The sequence below is a fragment of the Pipistrellus kuhlii genome, unplaced genomic scaffold, assembly GCF_014108245.1.
Source record: "Pipistrellus kuhlii isolate mPipKuh1 unplaced genomic scaffold, mPipKuh1.p scaffold_m20_p_24, whole genome shotgun sequence".
NCBI classification, from domain to species: domain Eukaryota; kingdom Metazoa; phylum Chordata; class Mammalia; order Chiroptera; family Vespertilionidae; genus Pipistrellus; species Pipistrellus kuhlii.
Genome location: NW_023425523.1, coordinates 1,229,725 through 1,246,191, shown reverse-complemented (window position 1 = coordinate 1,246,191; position 16,467 = coordinate 1,229,725). Strand labels below are relative to the sequence as shown.

At 53.1% G+C, this 16,467-nt stretch overlaps 1 protein-coding gene across 2 annotated transcripts in view; it reads left to right on the top strand.

The window, feature by feature from the left end:
* Nucleotides 1-16,467, top strand: part of DPYD (dihydropyrimidine dehydrogenase) — a 319,614-nt gene that overhangs the window by 216,185 nt on the left and 86,962 nt on the right. For both annotated transcript variants that reach the window (XM_045586822.1, XM_036452548.2), the window contains exon 14: nt 12,621-12,785. In XM_045586822.1, coding sequence (XP_045442778.1) covers nt 12,621-12,785 — 165 coding nt within the window. The remainder of the gene's footprint in view (nt 1-12,620; nt 12,786-16,467) is intronic.

Genomic DNA, 16,467 nt, shown 5'->3' with positions numbered 1-16,467 from the left:
AAGATTTATAAGGAAATTATGCAAACTAGAAGAAAAGTGAATTTAGCAAAGGAATACAAGGTTAAGCGTTGAAATTGCTTCTTTAAAGACACGTCTCCTGAGGGAGAAAACTCAGACAGAGGTCAGGGCTGCAATCCAAATATTCTACATTTTGACCTGCTCAGATTTTGTTTTTTTCATTTTATTCCTCAGAGAGAGAGAACATAAAAATGGTACTTATTGTGATAAAAGTTTGCATAAAAAGAAATTGGGTAGATCTGACTATCACATGGAGAGGAGCCTCCTGGTTCAGCCGGAGCTGAAAAAGCTGGTATTTCCCAGGTGAGCCGCCAGTGCCGAGCTCAATGATTCTTTTTCATCAGTGTTTCTGTCTCCCTCTCCCTTCCTCTCTCAAAAATCAATAAGAACATTTTTTTTGTAATCTAAAGCCAGCCACTGAGCACAAACACCGAGAGCATCGCCATGGGATCTCAGTCACTCCTCGAGGTCCGGCTGTGGAAGGAAATCTCAGTCCTGAGGACGAGGAAGTGTCCCCCTCCCCCGCTAACGTGTGGTGACAAATGGTGAACAAACGGTCCCCCATGCCACAGGTTGGAATGTGAAGGCAATGGTGTCTAATCCTAGATAATAAAAGGCTAATATGCAAATTGTGCCTTCAACTGGGAGTTTGACCTGCATACCCTCCCTCTGGCCAGCTTGGCCAGATTGGGGTGGCTGGCTGGACCCCACCTGTGCATGAATTTGTGCACCAGGCCTCTGGTCAGTGATAATAAGGTGACAGTGGGGCGCGCCCTGCTGGTCAGCTCTGAGGAGGACGTCTTCTAAAGGCGGGAAGAAAGTACCACGGAAGTCCATACCCACATCCGGGCGTTTACTGGCAGCGAGGAGGGGAGGGGCTGGGAGACAGGCAGGGGACACATGTTTCTGCTTTGTTAAGACGAGGGCACTATGTCTCCTGCTCCCCTGTCCTTCTGAGCCTCCCTGTCCCTCTCCTTTCTTGGGTGGAGCTTGGCCCTTCCCAGCGTCTGCTGAGAATCCAGACGGTGCCCGGGTATCTGCCGGGCCCACGCTGGCTTCCCCGGGTGGGCCTCCTCGGACTGGAACTTCGCACACTCCCTCTGGCTGGCTTATTTCGCTTGGCATAAAGCTCGCCAGGTCCCAGGTGTCTTATTTTATGGGACAAGAGTTCCCCTCTGTCCCACAGCTCCAGGCGTCCTCCTTGACTCTTTGTTGGCAACCACTGTTCGTTGGCTTTCTCTCCCTGGTCCTGGTTCCAGGAAGATGTTTATATTTCATGAGTCCCTGCTCCCAGTTCTTAGATTTAAAAAAATGACTCCAGCCCGGTGTCCACCGCGTTTGCTAGCGTTTTACGTCGAGGGTCCGTGTTGGGGGAGCAGATTCAAGTCAGGGGCCCCTGTGACCCTAGACGCACGCCCTCAGGCCTGACATTTTTACACGTTAGACACAATCCCAGGAGCAGCGAGAGGGTTTCCTCTGGATGAAAGAAAATGCGGGCCTCCCTGGCTGCCCTCCAGCTGCGTTTCCGGGCCCCAGGGAGGACCTGCCCGCTCTCCGTGCACATCTCCCAGGCGTCTGCTGGGGGTGATGCTGAGAGCGCGGCGCTGGCTGCTGCCTCTGCACGCGGGCGGACTCCCTGAGTGCCCGGAGAGCAGGGTGTGAAGTGCACGGAGACGTGCATTTTTTAGAGAGGCTGGAATGGAAGTTGTTGATCCTAAAAGACATCCTGTCACAGATGAGTGAGGGAGAGAGATCAAACCAGCAGGCCGGGCCAATCCGAGGGCTCGCTCTCGCGTTCCTTCTGCTCAGCGCCGTTCCCCCCGGTGCCATTAGCATTTTCATTTCGAAAAATGACAGTCCGCCGCGGAGGCAGTAGAAATGTGCAACCTGTGGTTTAAATTATTGATTTTTTAGAATATTGGAGCGGTATTTCACATGGATTTTGTTAGCGATAGTTCTGGGTTGGGGGTTTCAAAGGTAATTTGGTATCCAAAAGCCTGTTCGCATTCGAAAGCCTTCCCGCTCCTGGAGTTTCTGAGCTCGGTGACGGGTCGCGGCTGCATTGTCCGCGGGGTGATGAGCAGCGGATCATCGCTGCCGGGACGGGAGGCGTACATCTGCGGCTGGATCCGGTGATTTATGGGCCTGTGCAGACGTGAGGTACCGGCAAAATCAATCTTCATTGGGGCACAAAAGCTGGTTGCATTTTATTTATAAAAGTTTATCTTTATGGTTGAAAGTATTAGAGATGCTCCCTTTGTTTCTCTGTGTGTGTGTTTCCTCACTGACCCCCCTCCACCCTGCCCCCGCCCCTCCCAGGCCTTCGCAGACTATGTCTGTGCCCACAGGTCACACATGTAAGCATGTAGGTTCTCTGGGTAATCTCTCCCCATCCCCTTCCACCCCCGTCTTCCCTCAGAGATCCGTCAGTCTCTTCCATGCTTCTATGTCTCTGGATCTATGTTGTTCATACATGGGAGACCATGTGATCCTTGTCTTTCTCTGACTGGCGTATGTCGCTCAGCACAGTGCTCTCCAGCCCCTCCAGCTGCTGCCAATGCTGAGAGCTGCTTCCTTCTTACAGCCGCGGAGACAGAGCAGCCAGCCAGCCATCAGAGGCCGGTTTAAAGGGAAGGAAAGGGGCTGGGATTGCAGACTCCCAAGGTCAAAAGGAGCGCTAACCATTGTGACCAAGCCAGCAAGGTGTGGCCCCGGGATGGGTGTTAACGCAGCGCCCCCCATTGGGCTCTGCAGACGGCGCATGGCTGCAGGGATTGGGTTTAAACTGGCTCTGAGCTCCCACCGCAGCCGCACCCACCGGAAAGGGCAGGTCGTGACGGGATTACTTAAGCTGCGTGAGCCGTGCGGGCGGCCTGATGCTCACAGCATGCTTCGACTGGCGGAAACAAGCTTCTCAGAAGTCACAAGCAGGCAGCACGGTTTGACCCCGGCGTCCTGAAGCCCGTCCCTGCGGAGTCACCGGGGATGTGGCTGCACTGAGCTTCCTCCTGGGGAGCGCGTCCTGTTCTGTGAAGGCAGGTACCGCCCAGCAATGGCTGATCCTCCCTGGAACCGAGCCTGCCCTTCCCTCCCAGCCGGAACCGAGGGAGAGATGCAGCCTCCGAAGCGGCCCTCCTGCGGGCGCGCACACAGACGGGAAGCCCCCCTCAGTCCTGAGCTGTCACAATGCTGCTCCCGTGCAAGCGGCTCTGAAACGGCTCTCCCAGGGCTGTGTGTCACGGATGTTGCTGGAGAATCTGGTGCTGCTCCTTGTGGGGGACACCCACGTTCAATCGGAGGGTGCACAGCCCCAGGACCACATCCCCCTGCTGAGGCCCCCCCATCTCCTGGAGACGTCCACAGCGGATACTGCGGCTGAAGCAGCGTGGGTGTTACTAGGACGTAGGTAGTCCGATTGAATCCTCACAGCGGCTCTGAGAAATAGCACTGGTGTATACGTTACCAAACTAAGGGAGAGGGGCAGAGCTGTGAGGAGACGAGTCGGGGCTGAGGAACGGGGAGGCCAGCCTCTTGTTCGGGTGCGTCTGACCCTCAGCCAGCGCTTCATGCTGCCCAGGGCGGCCTCCCTGACTCCGTACAGACGGCACTTTAAAGTGGCTTTGGCGGCAGCTTGGAGAGAGAAGCAAGATTCATTGTGGCCTCTCAGTTACATGGTGCAGAGGAGATTTAGTTCCTTTTGTTCCGTTTTTTAGTGTCAGCAGTAAAGCCAGTCATATCCGCTTCCTTCCCCCATCCATTCGGCGCCTCCCCGATGGAAAACAATTTTCCAAATTCTACCAAAAGAGAAGAGAAGAGTGGCACATAGGATAAAGGAATCAGTTCAACATTTGTAAATGTTTATGTACCTAAATATAAACAGCAAATATTAACAGACCTAAATGAATCCCAGGCAATCATACAATACCAGCAGGGCACTCAGACACCCGCCCACCCCACGGATAGATCTCCAGACATAAATTCAATAAGGAAACAGCCTGCCATGGACCTAGATATTGACAGACTCCTCCATTCAAAAGCAGCAGAATGTTCTTCCCAAGTGCACATGGAACATTTTTCTAGGATAGATCATATGTTAAGGTCACAAACAAATCATAATAAATTTAAATGGACCGAATTGGTATCCAGCATCTCTTCTGACCACCATAATGTGAAACTAGAAATTAAGTATCTGAAGAAAACTGGAAAAATTCACAAATACGTGGAGATTAATCAACAAGTTACTGAACAGACAATGGATTAAAGAAAGTCAGAAGAGAAATAATAAAATAACATGAGACAAATGAAATGTCACACTAAAATTTATGGGATGCAGTAAAAGCTGTTCTAAGAGGGAAGTTCATAGCAATAAATACCTGTTTCAAGATACAAGACACAAGAAACGTCCCAAGATAATAACATAATTTTACACCTGAAGAAACTAGAAAAGGAAAATGAAGCTCAAAGGTCGTAGAAGGAAGGGAATAACAAAAATTAAAGCAGAAATAAATGAGACTAAAAAGACATGTTGGGACCAAAGGACTCAAAATCGAGCTCACTTAGCTGGGAAAAGGGCCTGGGATGGGTCTGTGCAGAGTGACAGAGTGGGAGGGACATGAGTCTGGCTGCCTCCGGGCATCCTCTGGCATGGTTACTGAAAGGATGCTGACCAGGTGAGGACTCACCCAGGACACCATCAGCTCTGGGCTCCGTTGAGACTTTTTACCTGCTGGTCCATGGCGCCCTCCGGGTCAAGACCTCCACCTTCTGATGTAGCAGCACCTCAACTAGAGACCCCTAGTGACCTCACTCCAGGACAGAGTCCAGGCGAGGAGACCTCAGCGGGGCCCAGTGTGTCCGAAGGGGATACTAGTGCGTTCCTGGAGCGATTGTTACCGGGAGGATTTGGCCAGAGGTCACGTCTTTGGGCGTCTCCGACGCTAGGACAGAGGTCAACAAACCAAGGCCCGCACGCCCAGATCTGACCCTCTGCCTTACTGGGCCACAGCCATGTCCTCCCTCCCCACCAGTTCCTAAAACCGTGACCCTAACCATTAACACAGCCCCGCTGCGGGGAACACGGTCCGAGGTCTGGAACTCACAGTCCCTTGGTTTGCCTGTTGGTTTTTATTTGATTTTTTATTCCAATTTATAAAATCTATGAAGCCACGTTATATCACCAATGATGCAAAAACAGTGTCCGTTATGAAATTATAAAAGAGAAAGAAAGAAAACTTCGGAGGACAGAGCAGGAAGGTTTTCAAACGTCCTTCAGCTCACCGTCTGCCTTTCCTCAAAAGAGCCGTGCGCGTGGCAGTTTGGCGTTCGACCGGCGTTGAGAGCACTTACTGTTCCGAGGCTAATTTTAACCCAGGACGAGATTGCTTTTGTGCCCGCTGAATGCGACATCAAGTCATTGTTTGTCAAGGCTACAGCGCCCGGGGCACAGCACGCTCTCTGAGTGGTGTTTTGTGGGATTATATAACGGGCGCATCCTCAGGCCTCACTGAGGCAGGAAGCCGTGCATGGAGTCGGGAGATTCGGATTATGAGGACACAGGCCTTGGACGTGGTTATTTCCGTGACTCAGTCTCCGGGCTGCCTGCCTAGGGTTAGGGGAGGCCATTTGCTAAGTGAGTGGTTTTTCCTTAGCCGACATAACCTCCCCCCTCCCTCCCTCCTACTGGGCCTTCCCGCGTCAGGCGGAGGGTATTGGTGGATTGCCGTCAGTAGCCAAAGCTGTGCGCGTGTTGCCTGAAGTGATTTTAAAATGAGCTTGAGATTCAAAAAGAAAAAGAAAGAAGCCACGTTTCCAGGTTCCTCTGGCCGGTGTAAGGATTAAATTGAGCCCAGCCGGTGGGGCCCAGTTGTTAAACATCAACCTGTGAACCGGAAAGTCATGGTTTCGCGCTGTGGGCTCCATCCCGGGTGGGGGCGTGCAGGAGGCAGCCGATCGGTCACCTCTTTCATGGGTGTTTCTGACTCTCTAGCCCTCTCCTTCCTCTCTCCCTCAAAATCCATAAAAGTGTTTTCTTAAAAAAAGAATTGAGTTGACCTGGGACAGATTAACGGAGAGGAAAAAAATCACATTTAATTTTGCAGGGACGGGGGCTCCATGAGAACAGGAGGGCCACGGGCTACTGGCCTTTCCGAACGGAGGAGAAGGGGCAGGAGTCTGAGCTGCCCCGGGGGGAAGGCAGGTCCCGAGGAGGTGGGGAAGCAAGTGTTGGGTGCACAGAGGCCTGCGGGCCCGCCGGAACACCCGGATGCAGCAGGCGTGTGGCCTCCGAGCCCTGCCCCGCGCACCGCACCCGCCGCCCTTGACTGCTCCCGGACAGGCCCTCTGTCCCCAGCGGCCAGGCAGTCACCGGGGAGTAAAATCTCTTCTTGAGAACAGCCGCGAATGAGAACCCCGATGCCAGAGTTGTATTTCGGGGTGGTAAAGCGCTGCGCCCTGAACTCCCAAATCGTACGTCTCTGCCACGGGTCCTGAGAGCTGAGAGATCAACACGTGTGGGCCAGTTTCCAGGAGCCACTTTTCAACCAAATTTTCGGTGTCTGGTTTTGGGGCTCACACAAGGTTGAATTCTTGGGAGACATTTTTGTTTTGTTTTTGTTTTGTTTTAATCTGATACGAAGGCTAGAAGGACACGTCCCCAACGCCCGGTAGTTATTTTCTGGCCCCAAATGCAGGGAGAGCGTCCCTTTTAGTTGGTCCTACTTCCGCGCGGAGGTAGCTGATCGCCCTGCCTCCGTGCTCGGCGCCCAGCTTCGCGCTGTGAGGCTCTGAAGCCACGAGGCCCCAGCGCCCGGCCACCAGGACTGGAGACACCTCAGGGGCGAGCATCGCGCCCTGCCAGGCGGGCTTGTCCCGGGGGCCTCCGTGTCCTCGTCATTTCTGACCTCCCAGAGGTTTCTGTATTCTGACCCCGGCACAGCTGTGCATCCTCTGCATCTGTTTATCCACATCCTGCCCAATGCTAAGCGTGCTATGTCATAAGATTGGGGTGTCTGTTTTTTGCAGGAATGGAAAACACTTGTCTGATTCTTTCAGGCGTCTTTAAACTACGGCCCGCGGGCCACATGCGGCCCGCAGAGGAGTCTGATCCGGCCCGCCAGGTTTTTTGGGCAGTGAGCGCAGCCGAGGTGTTACAGTAGGAATTAGTAGTTCATATAGTCCGGCCCTCCAGCTCTCTGAGGGACCGTAATCTGGCCCCCACTTTAAAAAGTTTGAGGACCCCTGTTAGATGCTCCGCTCCCTTCCTTGGCTAGCACCCATTTCACTGGCGGCGCTATGTAGACGCACAACACAGCGTGGACACAAGTTTTCTATCACGTTTAAAATCTCTTACTCTTTTCCGTGAACGTTCTGCTCTAATGCTTGAGGGTGACTGAGAAGGATGGGGACCGGCTCCGGCACACACCCTCCCAGCTGCCGTCCGGGGCCTGCACCCCGTCTCCATGCCCATCCCAGGCGCATCTTCCGGGCAGGCTGGCAGGGCCCGCTAAGTCAATTACCGTTTGGCAGAGTGTATCTGAAACCTCTTATCGGAACAGTGAACCCAATAATTTAATCAGCCTGTCCTTGATTAATCCCATTCTAATCCATCTGATACCGGCCCCGGAAAAGCTCTCCGTCTGTTTGCTGTAAAACGGATCTGGGCGGACGCACAGCTGCCGTGAGCTCTGGGTACAAATGACTCCCGCCGGAGCCCGGCCAGCAAGGCCCAATGTTCACACTGACCTTCTCGCAACCAGAGTGAGTCCGGTTGCTATCACATACATCAAGCCTTAAGGGATGATGATGATTATCATTTCATTATTCTCCCTATCGCATGGCCCCACCTCCAATGGGACCGGCTGCACCAGGGACAGTCATGCTGGTGTCTCGAAGGCCGGTTTAGCGGGAGCAGCAGGCCCGGAGTGTGAGGACCAGGACCGGTCCGGTGATGGCGGTGAGAGCCTGTGCTCTAACAGCCTGTTCGACTTTTCCCATGTGGATGTGTAGGTTCACAGCCCTGAGGGCTAATAGAGAGATGTGGTCACTCATTCGAGGTTTTGGGTGCTGTTTTTTATTTTATTTTTTTTTTATTTTAGAGAGAAAGGGAAAAGGAGAGAGACGGAAACATCAATGATGAGAGAGAGTCATGGACTCATTGCTTACTGCACGTCCCACACTGTGAACCCAGGCCTGTGCCCTGACCAGGAATCGAACCGTGACCTCCTGGCGCCTAGGTTATTGGCCAGCCTGTCTTGCTTTAAGACACCAGGATGGAAAACTTCCTCCCCATTTCACCCTCCAAAACAGCCCACAGGAGATCATTCATTATCAAGTGTATTTTTGAGAGTAATCAAATATCACTATCCTTCGTTCATGAGAGAATAAAATGGAAGGCCTTAGCAGTGGGGTTACTGGAATCGGGCCACTGGGCAGGCGTGTGTGCTTCTCGCTGTTCCCAGGGCAGCGGCACGCCACTGTCACCAGGGAGCTTGCTCTCACCCGGCGCCCGCTGCGCCATCGCTGGCCACGGGCCCCCGGTGTCACGGATGATGTGGAGCGAAGTCCCACGTCTGCAGAGAGGGGTGGCTCTCCGCCGACAGCTTAGGCTGCAGTGCATGTCATCCCTGAAACTCCAGCTCAGAAAACCAAGCCATTAAAAGGTTGGGCTTGTTAAGACCAACCAGCTCCCAGGAGAATCTCGGGTGTTAAACAGGAAACAGATATCCCTGGGGTCTCAGTTGCAGGGAAGCAGGGGTGCCCGTTACACGTTCTCAGACCCTCATGAGGATGTGCACGGTGCTCCCACATCGCCATGCAGAGTCCTCCCTCCCTCAGTGCTCCAGCCTCTCAGGGAGGAGGTGCCCTAAGACTGCCTGTCACTCACAGACCCCCCCCCTCCCCACTCCTCCCAGCTCCTGCCTCTGCCAACAGGCAGCCACGCGCCTACATTGTTTTTAATTATTGTCTCGCTTATGCTTAGCCACACAGAACGTTCCGCTGCCAACATGTTGTAGTGCTCTGCCGGTTTTAGGTACCATATCCTGTGTATGTTTTCCCACTTTGCTCTTTCGTTCAGTAACATCTCTCTCTCTCAAACGCATCTGCTCCGATACAGTAGCTATGGTTCCCTCGATGCATCTTATTTTTTATTCTCATCCAACTCTTTTGGACCCCATTTCTTCTCCTCGTCTCTTAGCAAGTCATCACGGCAAAGTGTCCTTTTTCTGTGCGCTGAGACCATGGTGACTGTCTTAATCCACTGGTAACCATGGAAACAGCTGTAGTCTTCCAGGCTAAGAGAGGTCAAGTGAATGAACTTAAACAAATATAGTCAGTCTGTTCACCACTCAAAGCTCTTTGCTAATGCTGAGAAATCGCCGTAGTCACTTCGAGGTCAGAGGTCACGGGCACCCCGTTTCGTAATTAGTGACAGTGTCACACGGAGCAGAACGGCGCCCGGCCGGCCTCCTTACGGAGGGCCTTCCGTTTTCAAAAATCTGAATATGGTTCCTGCATCCGGGGTAAGAGCTGGGTAATCCATCTTCTCTGCTATGGAGAACGAGCTCTTATCTGTTCGAAGGGCTCTGGAACGTGTTTGTTTGTTCCATTAGCTCCCCGAAGCAATGCTAATATGACTGAGCTACTGAATATTAAAGCAAATTATCGTCTCATAGAATTAAACCCAAATTCTAGTATTCCCAGGTCAAAAGCGCCAGTAAGTTATTGCCCAATTATTGAAGCTCTAACTCTAAACTCTAATCAAATAACCAGGGATAATTGGTCGTATCCGAGTCTTCATTCATCTTGCACTTAATTTAAAAATTGCAAGAAGCCTCCAGCCAGTGGGAAAGGTTTTTGGCGGTGCGGTAGCACATATGACTGAATTGGAAAAGAACGCCAAGGATAAAATTTCTGTGGCTGGGTTATGGCTGGGTGAGCATGAATCTTGACACTGTGGTTGAATTTGGAATAAGCCGCATTTTCACATTGCTATGATGGGTCGTTGATAGGTTCTACACGGTAGTAGGCATCTGTAATTTGGACAGTTGGTTCCTGTGTCTTTTTTTACATATACATTTTTATTGCTTTCAGAGAGAGAGGACAGACTAGGGAGAGAGAGAAACATCCATGATGAGAGAGAATCATTGACCAGCTGTCCCCTACTGGGAATCAAGCCATGACCTCGTGGTTTATAGGTTGACAGTCAACCACTGAGCCACCACTGGGCGGGCCGTTTGTGTGACTATTAAAGGTAGTGGGGGGGGGGGTTTTGTTTGCTTGCTTGTTTTTTGTGTGTTTTGTTTGTTTGTTTGCTGAGATAAAGAACGAGAACACTGACCTGTTCAGGGAAACACTGTCAGAAATCCGCACAGAGGAGTGAGGACTCTTCTGGCAAAGTGGTTCGGCTTTACTGGGATTTCTCGTCCCCATTCCGTCCTGGTTCAGGAGATCCCGGGAGATTTACGGCTCAGCACCACATTCCAGAAAAGTAAACCTCCCCAGCACTGACGGTGAACTTCACTCTGCACAGGGAGGACGCTCTCTCTCGAGGTCGATGTGACGGTTTAGGTGTCAGGTGCGGTGCGGGGAGGGAGAGCGCAGTTTTACAAAGAAGCCTTTGCTCGCTTGACCGCCCTCCGGGGAAAGTGTTAGCTCACTGGCCCTCGGGGGAGAGCCCTTGGCTCAGAGGGGGACCAGGCTTAGTCTGGGCGGCCCTCTTCCCTCGGTGTCCTCTGTTTGGTGATGTTACCTTTCTCCTGCGCACACCGCGCGCCCGGGGCACAGGCCGGAGGCAGCAGTAGTTGGTTATGGTCCTGAGGGGGTAGGGGGACATCCAGACGTCCCCTAGGGGCCCGGGACGGCCAGGGATTCCCACCGCCTGCACAAGGCAAGACTCCAGGAGGCTTTGAATCTGGACTGAGACTTCCTGTTCAGATCCTAGAGTCAGAGAGACCAGCCTCTGGGCCAGAGGCAGGAAGGTCTTGGCAGCTCCAGGGGGAGCTGGACAGGTCTCCTCGGACCACAGCTCCCAGCACCAGAGGTCCTGGGGGGAGAGGGGTGCAGGGGCACAGAGGCACAGGGGTGCAGAACTCAGGAGTTCAGGGGTGCAGGGGCACGGGGTCGCAGAACTCGGGTGCAGGGGCGCCGAGCGTGGATTTCAGCATTTGCAGCGACAGAATCCTGACCCACAGGGCCGCACAGTGACTCCACTGAGATCCTGGAACAAGGCTCCCTAACAGCAAATCACAGTGAGGCTGGGACGGTGCCCACAATGACAATAGCCGTGAAAAGGCTTAATTAGTAAAACATTAACTGGCAGGGTTCCTATAAGTAAAAATGTACATGTTTAAGGAGGCTGATTGTAACATTTATCCCAGCTATGTTATAATATACTAATTCGAATGTAAAAGTGAATGTAAATTGCCAGGAATTATCATGCCGCGGGAAGAAAAGTCCTTTTATCCTCGGCAACTGTAGCATTTGGCAGATTCGGGAATAAATAATCTTTTGTGGCAAGGGTATGCCTTATCAAACATATGCAGATCAGTACTAATTAATGCTAATTAAGGTTTCCTGTCTATCTAGTTGGAAAAACGTCCAAATGTTATGAAATCCAGTTAGGATGCCTATTACGCTAATTGTTTTATATGGGGTGGTTCTTAATTAAAATATGTAAATTGACCTTAATTGCTATCTACTAATGGGGGTTCATGTTATCTTCCTAGAAGTGACAAGATGGTGAGGAGGGGTACTTAAATGACTAATTCTGATAAAATCCTTCAGTAAGTGACCTTTCCTCAGAACCGGTTTTAATTGGAAGTTGGCTGGAGACACCGTTTTCTTCTTTTTCGTTTCGGATTTTGGTTGCGCGAGCATGTTTCCTTTGTTGTTGTTAAGCGATGGAAGCTGCGGTGGGTCGTTAATTAGACTTAACAAGCAGGTTAATTGGGCGGTTTACTGCTTACGGTGCTCGGAAGGCTCAGGGTGGGCAGAGAGGGTTGGGGAGTGGGATCTGGGGTGGGTGACCCAGTTAGAGGTTCGGGCGTGTTCACGCTGAGGAGCCGGCAGCACCAGGGTGTGCTCGGTGGCTGTTACCTGAGCACTGCCTACTCAGAACACGCTTTTCCCTCTGTAAACATGAACTCCCGTTCATGGGAATCAAAATCTCACTGGAGATACTTGGATTAAATGGGCTGAGATGATACTCTCACATGATACTCCTCGTGTTTCTATTACTTAATTGCAAATAAATTTAAATGTGTAGGCCCAGCACCGGTAGAAATGAATTTACTTTTCTTCTCTCGTCCCTCTGCTGATCACAGGCTGTCATTTAAATACAGCTAACAGATAACTGATTTTGCTCTTGCATTTGGAACGAGTTAAGGCTCCACTGTTATTTAAAATATATGTCAGTGGGGGGAAGGGACACGTGTGACACTTCCAACAATAAAGATTTGTTTGAAGTGCTGATAAAATATATTTTAGAATTCTCTAAGGATGTGCGCGGGAGGCTTGGTAAAACACCCTCCCGTGGACGCGGGCGTGGCATGAGATTGCATGTTTTCTGTGTCCGCCGGAGGCTCAGTGTCACTGTCTCCCACCAGGACATCGTGACCAACGTCTCGCCCAGAATCGTCCGGGGGACCACGGCCGGCCCCTCCTTCGGCCCCGGGCAGAGCTCCTTCCTCAACATCGAGCTCATCAGCGAGAAGACGGCCGCCTACTGGTGTCAGGGCGTCGGGGAGCTCAAGGCCGACTTCCCGGACCACGTAAGTGCGACGTGACGTCTGAAACAAAGGGATGGGCGTCAGGCCGGCCGATGTTTATTTAAACATCAGTCCTAGGCTTATAAATATGAATGCCTATGGTGTATTTTATTAAAGCATCTGCCTGTGGCTTTGCTGATCCACAGAAAGATAAAAGGGGAAGAAAAGCTCAAGAATCACAAAGCCCTCGCTGCCCTGCGAGGCCGGTGAGGCGTGGGCCTTGCAGAGGGAGGAGGTGGTGGCAGAGGCGGGGAGGGGGGAAAGGGGGGAGGGGGGAGGAACAGCCGCACTGTTGGCTGCTTTCCCCTCTCCACGCTGGTGTGTGTGAAGGCGGCACCTCGCTGGGGAGCGGCGGCTGCCCGTCACTGGAAACGGGAACCCGAGGCAGGGCCTGCGTGTAAGGTGTATCTCTGCGTTTTCATGGAAAATAATTTGCCGAATAATTTTAGCGCCCTTCACACAAGGCGAGTCAGTGATCCTTTTACTTCTAAAGTCCCGAGCACAAATGTCACAGCAAAACCGGGCTCACAGATTCTCCATCGCCTGTAGCTTTTCCCCTGGAGATAGTGTTTCTCCTCAGTGACTGGCTGGAGTTGTTCTTCGGTTATTCACTCGTTCTCTCTTTCCCATCTCCCCCTCCCCCCCATGTACACAAATACACAAGTGAACACATACACACACCTCTCTCTCCCTCTCTCTCTCTCTCTTTCTCTCTCTCTCTCTCTCTCTCTCTCTCTTTCCCCCCTTTTCCTTTCTCCCTCCCTTCTTCCCTTTCTTTCTGAATCTCTGAATCAGCTGGTGGTAAATTGAAGTTTAAGGCAATGTCTGTGCGTACGTTGTAGACTTTTTTTTTTTTTACATCGTTCATAATAAATAAGACTATGTCATGTATTCTAATGATATATATTTTAAAATCGAATGAAATTTGTGGATGTTCCCCCCCCCAAAAAAAAAAACTGATAGAAGGAAATCTTACAAGAGACTGGATATCCCACTGCTGCCCAAGCCGTCCAGTCCTGTTTCCTTCTAGAAAACACTCAGTAGTGTTTCCACATCCTCTCTTACTTTGAGACAAAATGTAAGGACATAGAACATCGTTCTGCAATAAAATAATGGTAGCCTGAGCTACCATTCGACCATTCAACCATTCAGCCAGTAGCTATGACAAACAGTGGCCACCAGGGGGGGGGCAGACACACCGGCCAGTAGGTTAGGTTTCAGCCAGGGCCCTGACAGCCCCGAATCTGGTTCACCTGCACCAGATTCCCTTTCCGTGTGCACGAATCCAGGCACCGGTCACTAGTAATAATAATAATAACTGAACATGTATGCGATATTCACTCTGTACTAAGCAATGTCCAAATGCTTCATACACTTAACCACTCCTTTAATCTGTTGAGAACCTTAGAAGACAGGTACGATCATTTCCCCATTTCACAGATGAGCAGACCGAGGCACACAGAGGTCAGGGGACAAACCCAAGGTTACACAGTGGTTTGAACTGGCAGCTCCTTGTCGCAGCCCTGCTCCTGTCTCTAAGGGCGTTCTCTCCAGCCCCTGCCCATGATGCCTAGACCGTCCGGCCCGCAGAGGGTCAGGGTCACCTCTAAAGCTGTGAGAACAGCGCGGACCACACGTGCCCGGGGACGCTCGGTGGCACTGAGATGGGCCGTGCGCCCCCGGGGAACTGCGCTGAGCGGGGTCTGCCTGGAGCTCCCTCCCGGCAGGAGTCTGATGTCCAGACAATGGCCCAGTGATGAACCACAGGAAGTGACAGGAAGCAGGGCGAGGAGGCCAGACGGGCAGGAGAGGCCCATCTCCCTGGAAACGGTTTTCTCTCCCCTGGCGCCTTCTCTTCTGAGCAAACTCCGCGTGCTTTTCTCGTTCCTGGTTCCTTCTCCAGTTCCATGTGCTCGTTATCCCGGGGATGTGTTCTGAGGGCTAACTGGGGACATTGTCGCTCCCGTATGAAAGGCCACCTTTCACCGGGTCACAGTGGCTCCCCTCGGGCCGGGGGGGGGGGGGGGCCTGTGCGCGGACGCAGCCCCGGGCTGAGGGGGCCCCCAGCGCCTCCGAGTCACCGAGGACAAAGGCAGGAGCTGCTGAGAGGGGACCCTCCTTCTTCGCGTTAATTATCACCCGCACCGCGGTTCCCACCTTGTTCGCCACCGAGCACCACACCTTTAATGACGGGCTGGCACAGCCGCCTCCCTCGGCGACTGCCTGCCAGGCCGGCCGCTCACAGGAACGCGCTGGGGCGGCGTCTTTGGAAGAGGAGAGAGGAGGCCGGGCCTCCGCCTGCAGAGAGGAGAGGGGAGGCCGGGCCTCCGCCTGCAGAGAGGAGAGAGGAGGCCGGGCCTCCCCCTGCAGAGAGGAGAGGGCAGCCCGGCCTCCGCCTGCAGAGAGGAGAGGGGAGGCCGGGCCTCCGCCTGCAGAGAGGAGAGGGGAGGCCGGGCCTCCGCCTGCAGAGAGGAGAGGGGAGGCCGGGCCTCCGCCTGCAGAGAGGAGAGGGGAGGCCGGGCCTCCGCCGGCAGAGAGGAGAGGGGAGGCCGGGCCTCCGCCTGCAGAGAGGAGAGGGGAGGCCCAGCCTCCGCCTGCAGAGAGGAGAGGGGAGGCCCGGCCTCCGCCGGCAGAGAGGAGAGGGGAGGCCGGGCCTCCGCCTGCAGAGAGGAGAGGGGAGGCCGGGCCTCCGCCTGCAGAGAGGAAAGGGGAGGCCGGGCCTCCGCCTGCAGAGAGGAGAGGGGAGGCCGGGCCTCCGCCTGCAGAGAGGAGAGGGGAGGCCGGGCTCCGCTTGGGGCTCAGGGACAGGCGTGCAGAGCTGATGGCGCTGTGAGGCTCCGGCCCAGCCGTCCCGGCCACCCCGCAGCCTGCACTCGGCCAGCTCTGCTCGGCTCCCAAGGTCGCCTTTTCTTTCTCTGTGAATTCGGCTTGGCACCGTGATCCTTGTGGTGACAATTTATTACTAACGAAGAGCATTCTTTTTTGTTCCCAAGCTGCAATTTGGCAAAGCTCGTGCTGAGACGTGCTGTATAATTAGGGCTTCCAAGAATCAACGTTAAGTGCATCCTCTATTCTCCCCGCAGAAGCCTTAGAAATCATCTACTTTAGCTTGGAAAGAAAATGTTACCCCGCCCCCCCCCGAAAAAAAAACAAAAAACCACGCTGCATTCTGTCCGCACGCACGGAGTCAGTGAGCAAAGCCGCCATTTCGGTCCTGGGTGGAGGCCAAGGCAGGGGTTCAGGGCAGGATGGGCTCAGCCGTGCTCAGCCGGTGCAGACAGGCACGCGGGCTTCGTTAGAGAAATCAACGGAGGGGAGCAGCGGGCGGGTGACCGTGCTGTGTGACAGCGCCCCCCTCTGCAGGTCGGTCCCCTCTGTCCTCACCAGGAGGTCAGCGCTGCGCATGAGAAGCGGTTCTTTGTCAGGACCCCAGGGGGCGCTGTCCCCACCAGCAGCCTCCGCACACAGTCCTCCCTGGACGCCCTGGGCACCCGGCGAAGCCTGCCGGCCTTTGTCTGAGAAATGTTCGGGATGAGTAAAAATAAGAAGATAAAAAACAAATAGAATGGAATTGTGTAAATTACAAACTACATATTAATAGCATCCACAGCATAACCTTTATACTCCTCTCCATAGACCCAACACACAAAAAGGACATTGAAAGAAATCCCCAGATCTCTTTGGA